The sequence below is a fragment of the Channa argus genome, chromosome 20 (assembly GCF_033026475.1).
Source record: "Channa argus isolate prfri chromosome 20, Channa argus male v1.0, whole genome shotgun sequence".
Classification (NCBI taxonomy): Eukaryota; Metazoa; Chordata; class Actinopteri; order Anabantiformes; family Channidae; genus Channa; species Channa argus.
This window is the reverse complement of record NC_090216.1, coordinates 10,599,920-10,606,535: the sequence shown is the minus strand read 5'-3', so window position 1 is coordinate 10,606,535 and position 6,616 is coordinate 10,599,920. Positions and strand designations below refer to the sequence as shown.

Here is a 6,616-nt window from a genome sequence, read left to right as displayed (position 1 = left end):
TTAAGATTTGAAAAATGCACACTAGGAAGTACATAGAAATAATTAAATTCTGTTTTTAGATAATTTGTTGAGTTAACCAAATAATCCAGTGGAGATTTTTGATTTAAAGTTCTAATATTGATAAAAAATAAAAAGGAATAGATAATAATGTAGATATGGGTTCTGATAGCTGGTTCCAATATGAATCTGATTCCAAGTTGAAAAACAATTAAAAAATGAAAAGGGAGTCAAAATGATTCAGATTTAATAAGAATATTAGGAAATGGATTCAGATTTGGTCAAATTAACACAAACATACATATAAATTATGTAATTCCATTAAATAAAGAAATAAATAGTAGCATTTTTTAGGAAATTTTTCAAGGACATTACATTTCAGCATTTTAAAAAGCACTAAATGTTAAAATATTTCTAGCATTTTTTTCATCAGTCCTGAAAGAGGTCAAACATAAATAAAATATACTCAGTTATACAAAATAAAACATTAAAACATTTTTGAGTAGTAAACATTTCACACAAGTGATGCTGAAATAAGTAGAAATATGCCCTAAATTTGGAGGAAAGATTCATTAAGCATAAAATACACTTTTTTTATATTTTATGAATGAGTTAACCATCCAATTGTGACTCATCATGAACCTCTTTGTTTCAGAGTACAATTTTTCTGGTTCACTGCCATCAATACAATACAATTTAAAAATTATAAATAATATAATAATGTGGTTAATAATACAATATTGTTCTTTTGTTTATAAGTCTTACAGTAAATGGAACATCAACGGTGTGCAGTATTTAGAAAAAAAGTTTTTGATCTGGGCAAATGCCACTGCAGAATAAAACTTTTTCCATTAGATGAGATGATCTACATCATCCTGTATGAAGTTAGGGTTAATCTGGCCTTGGCTCTGTGGATATGGGTTGATCTGAGGTTGATTCTGAGCATAGCCAGCAGTCTGAGGTCGAGACTGTAAGGATGGGAATATATCATCTTGGTCGTGGTACATCCGCTACAAACAAAAATTATTATCATTGTGTGTAATGAGGAAAATATAAAATCAAGTCTTTATTCCACAAATTTTCTTACTAAAACTTTACATTATTTTGCCTTTCTTTGGTTCACAAATACATTTCATTTAGGAAAATTGATTTTAAATTTCTGACATTTTTCATTTACCCATACTACTCTGCATACATGCTTACCGAGTTACTGTTTGCAGAGACCAGGGTTTGCTGGCTGGTACTTGGAGTAATGTCAAGGTTGGTCGTGCTGTTCCAGTTGCTGATGGTTTTGGCCCTTGGGATTTTAAATACTCTAGGAATAGTAGCTAAGTTGCCGTTAACCAGTGGTGAATTGGTGCTATAAGGCTTCCCAATTTCTGCATTTTTATCATTCTCGAAGCTCATCTTGGAGGATCTGAAAAAATAAATTGTAAATATAACTATCTACTGCTTTGTAGTCTATTTTTATTACTAAATTGATTTGACTCTGATACGAAGTATAAACTAAATGTGTTTCAGTCTAAACTATCAGATTAAAATCACGATAATAAAGGTTCAATGTGCCAGGTTAGATGATAATGATTATTGTGTGGGAGAAAAAGATGATGCAGACATAGCCAAGGGAGTAATAAATGATTGCATGAAGAGATTAAAAACTCACTTCATTGTCACGACTGACAGAAAGATGAGTGTAATAAGCAGCAGTCCACTGAGAATGGAGCCAATGATCACCAGCACCAGCTGCCACGCTGACAAAAAAAGACAGGTACATATATAAAAAAGCTATACTGCTGATCAACTTTAATAAGACCTTAACTTTCCTATGACACTTTCTACTAAAAAACAACATTGGCTTACTTAACATATTTCATGGTTCTTTGAAAAAACAGTCTATTATACCATAGAAATCACTATATCTTCTAATTAATAGCCTTGATATCACTATATCAAAGCTGCCCTGACCCATTTGCTTTCAGAGATGCATGAGCAAGTGATGCTTCCACCTGTAAAAATGCATAAATGTGTGCGCTGTAGCTGATTTTGCACAAATATTCTGAACACTTGCTCTATGCCTCAGTGGTAGTTGAGTGCTCTTGTAAAATTCCGTAGGATAGTCTCTAATGGGACGAAGGCTTGCTCTTATGTGGAGCAGCCCATTAAACAAACAGCTCAACCTGCCATCCTGTCCACATATATATCCAAGATCCACACAGGGCATACCGTATTAAGCTGCCGTTCTTCCTCTGAGAGTAATGGTCTCCACCATTACTCTCAGAGGAAGAACGGCAGCAGAATCCACAGATCCACAGTTGGAGAGCTGCTGATGGATTTACCCCTTTAAGCTTGAATACAATATCAAGCTCTATGAATTATAAATGGATAAAGTAAGGGATGCTACCCTACTGGTTGGTCACTAAAACCCACATGACAACTCCAATGCCAAATAAACATAATTGTGGAGAAAGCCTTCTCCTTTTCCAACAACTCCTGTGGGATTTGCAACAGTCCTACCCCTGAACAGTGTAAGGAAATAGAGTTTTATGAGTTCTGTGACTCAACTCACGCCTCAGAAACATGCAACTTAGACAACCAGTGTAGAGCAATAGAGCTGAGGTGGCTTCTCATTCACCCATTTGCACTCACAATCACACACACACACAAACCAAGGAGGGAGCTGATATGCAGCTGGCCTGTGCTTACCAGGAGTAGGAAATTTAGGGTTCTGTGTTTTGCCCAAGGACACTTAGACATGTAGCATTCGCATATGACTCATTCGATCCTCTTTTCAAGTGCAAATAAAAAGCTGAGAATTGGTAGGTATCTATCCCTGAGAGGTTTAGCTAAAGTGCTATACCATCTGAGATTGTCAGCCCTATAACTTGATCATAGCATTGGCTTGTTCCACTTGAGGATAGTAAAATTAGGTGATTTATTACACAGGTTCCATCCCCAAATAGATATCAGCTGTGTGACTGTGTTGAGGGAGCACTGTGCGTAATTGTACATTACGCACATTACGAAAAATAGAGGTGGTGAGGCTATCTGTCTTGCTTTGCAGAGAAATGTTTAAGAAGGCTGACATTTCCCAGTATTTCACTGTACATGATAAGCAACTGAAGACCCCACTGCTGGGGGTTTGTCAGCACCAGCTCATCCCTGTCCTGTATCTCCAGCTTCAGTTGGACCATTAGAAACCACTTACCATTGTATATCCGCTCAACATCCTCAGCATCCTGGGTTGCCTAACTGGTAATCGCAATCTGGATGTAACCCACATACACATTTTATATACAGTGGGTTACTGTCCACCAGTGGAACATCATCAGTGGAGCTCGTAAGCATGGACTGCTTGGCTGGAATGGTGAGGTCATCCGCCTCCATGTCATTCATGTTAAGACATTAGAGCCAGCATCACTCTCCATGTCCTCACCATCTAGATCCCTGTGTTTGCAGCTAAGGAGCCACAGTATTTGTATAGACGAAGCATGACCAAGTACTTGGCATCTATCATTTCCACCCAGCTTGTCGTAGCTCATTGCTGTTGGCTGTTTAGAGGCAAAAGCAAAGCTGGAGAATTTTTGGGGCCCATACAAATTATGGACAATGGAATGAGGTCCATTTCTGAGACAAAAGCCTTGCTTGACATGGGACATGTGGAGTATAGCCTCCTTAGCCTCTTTGGCTGGGGTTGCTCCCGTAGCCATAGCTCACACAAAGGTAATTTGAACAACTTAGCTGTTGTCCAAGTCAGGTTGCCTTACCACTTAAGCTAGACTTTGCTAAACAGCACAGCCTATAAGCTTATGCTATCTAATGCCAAACAGGCTCATCATGACATACTCTCCTGAGTTACACTAGCACACTAGGGAACACCATTCCCAACAAATCCATTTTAGCATTAATGTTCACTTTGCAAAGGACTTAGTCAGTAAGTCATTAAAATCTGGCATTGCTGTATCATTATTTTAAAAGGGTAAAGAAAATAGTTGTATTATTTATTGTTGCCTTTATATTAAGACATATATTATATACTCACACTCATTGCAGTTCAAACCAGAGTAGCCAAAAGGGCAACTAAAAGACAAGAAGAAATGGTTAATTTTACAGTTTTATCAAGCAAATGGAGAAAGAGAGGGAAAGACATTGATGCTTGGGTGGGAAGTAAGTAAGCAGGTAGGTAATCATCACTTACTCGACACACTTGAGAGAACCCTGTGCTTGCTGCCCACTGGGACAAGCTGCAAAAGAAAAAAGTTTAAATAGTTTGGAGATCTGACAAATACACACACACACACACACACACACACACACACACACACACACACACGCACACACACACATTTTCTCACTCCTTACCAATGCACATTCTGCCACTGAAGTTCGTCTTAATGTAGCTTTCAATACACATGCAATTATATAAGCCGTTCACTGATAAGCAGTCCGTAGTTTCTTCATCACAGGGATTCTTACTACACAGGTCTGTCTCTTTAAATGAAAGAAACAAAAAAAATTAAAACTGTACAGATAAAACCAGAATGAACTGCAGAATGTACAGCATGGGAATATACTGTATTTTAACTGAACTGAAAAACAACACTATGTATGCAATGATAGAATGTACAAATTTAACCCTGTTTCCAAATAGTTGAAATGCTGTGTAAAGTGTAATGTAACATTTATGAAAAATATTTGCTACTTTTGAAATTGATGCCAGCAACAAAAAACAGACAAGGGAATGTTTATCACTTTCTTGTCTCGGCATATGTGGCATGTGTCTTAACAACTTGAATACATTTCACACAGTGTTCCAACTCTTTGGTGTTATATATACTGTATATATGTTATCCGATTTAAATATGCTTTGAGTCTATTCTAAAACAAAGAGAAACCTTTGTTAGCTTACCCAACTGTCTATGTGATGAGAGGAATAATACAAAATCATGTTAAACAAATATAATCTTAAATGTCATGTAAAAACTAAACCCTTTAGTACCTGTTGCTGATGCTGTTTTTTTAGATTATGATAAATAAATAAAAACTATTCTAGATCTACAGAAAATATTATTTTGAAAGTTAAACTTTAATATTCTCCCTTTAAACAAATCTATCTTGTTTAGATTTTAAATGTCATCATTGAAGTAGATGGAACTCATGTGCACTTATGTGCTTACTATATGTGTAATGAACCTACCTTCATAAGCTGAGCCAGCCAATAAACAGTTGCCACATTCTTTGGCGTTGGTAATAGTTTTGACAACATCTTCTGTTGTGATGTTAGACTTTTCATTGAAGGTTATCTCGACTGATGCACTAACCCTCTCTGAGTTTGATACAACTCTGCTGCTTGGAATTGGTCTATATGAATAAAAATCACAGTCACTGATGAATATTGCAAATACTGCATCTATTAAGTGCATTTTACTGTAAGTTGACTGTAACATGGAAGAGAATAGATAGAAAGACAGATCATAATCACACTGTCACTCTTTACTTACCGGAGTTCCAGCACAATAGACCTAATGTAACCTTCAGACTTGCTATAAATATTTGTCAGCTGCATTTTGATGGAGAGAGAGTGAGATAAAGAGAGAGAGAAAAACAAATTCAGCTAGTACATCTAACTGGGAATGCGCAATCCTGCCTATTAAATTATTTTATCATACACCTACTGTCCATTAAACACATGCATGAAATTGAAATGTGACGATTGATTAAAAAATACATGTATGCAAATAATGGATAATTGCATGTATATAAAACCAACATACAAACTAAGTGTCCATAATGTTAATATAAGTCTACCGTTTATAGATAGGTCAACAAAGCTACATAGTATGAGGAGGTAATATTTACTTACCTCATCAATAATTTTTTGTGAGGTCTCATTGAATTCTTGTGATGTCTTGTCACTCATTTTCGCATTATATGTCAACTTAGGCAGGTCCAGTTGTCCAGGGAATACTTTGGCTAAAACAGGAAAATTTCATTATAAAAAAGGTGTGCAGAACCTATTCTGCTCTTCATTTAAATTATTATATTTGTTTGTTAAATATGCTTATTTTGGTTTTTGTGTTCAAAAAGAAGAGCCTTCTCTATTCTTCAGTTAAAAATACAGTTGCAGCAAGCAGCTGGTTCAGGTAAGACTAATAAAAGAAACGGCTGAAAAGCTTTACGGAAATCCCTTAGGCTTCTAGAGGTGACTGAACTTTTGACTTACCTGATACTACCAGTATTAAATGAAACTGATCATATTCCAACTTATGACTTCTCTCTAAATATTACTACCTCTGTGTTCTATAGGCCTTACAAAAAGTTGTTACTTTTTCCATACCAAAAGTAACAAAAGATTAGATATGGCCAGAAAAAGTTTCCTGTTTTTCAGTCTTTAAAGGAATAAAACTCATATTAGTATGCAAACAACTTACCATTGTCACAACTATTTCGTTCATCGTTGTATATCTCTCCAGCCATACACAGACATACAAAGGTTTGATCAGCACGTGCCTCGCAGGTGCTCCCACGGCCACATGGGTTTATATCACAAGGACCTTTGTGTTACAATAAAAAAACATACATAACCAATAAAGTAATATGAGCATTTAAAGCATTCCATAAG

At 36.1% G+C, this 6,616-nt stretch overlaps 1 protein-coding gene across 3 annotated transcripts in view; it reads right to left on the bottom strand.

Moving 5' to 3' along the window:
* Positions 1-340: 340 nt before the first annotated feature.
* Positions 341-6,616, bottom strand: part of LOC137105825 (mucin-19-like) — a 31,228-nt gene continuing 24,952 nt past the window's right edge. For all 3 annotated transcript variants that reach the window (XM_067488460.1, XM_067488461.1, XM_067488462.1), the window contains 10 exons: positions 6,426-6,548; positions 5,858-5,967; positions 5,496-5,554; positions 5,192-5,355; positions 4,357-4,485; positions 4,193-4,238; positions 4,037-4,074; positions 1,661-1,748; positions 1,201-1,414; positions 341-1,007 (listed from right to left, as the gene is read on the bottom strand). In XM_067488460.1, the coding sequence (XP_067344561.1) occupies positions 849-1,007; positions 1,201-1,414; positions 1,661-1,748; positions 4,037-4,074; positions 4,193-4,238; positions 4,357-4,485; positions 5,192-5,355; positions 5,496-5,554; positions 5,858-5,967; positions 6,426-6,548 (1,130 nt within the window). In that variant the 3' untranslated portion in view covers positions 341-848. The remainder of the gene's footprint in view (positions 1,008-1,200; positions 1,415-1,660; positions 1,749-4,036; positions 4,075-4,192; positions 4,239-4,356; positions 4,486-5,191; positions 5,356-5,495; positions 5,555-5,857; positions 5,968-6,425; positions 6,549-6,616) is intronic.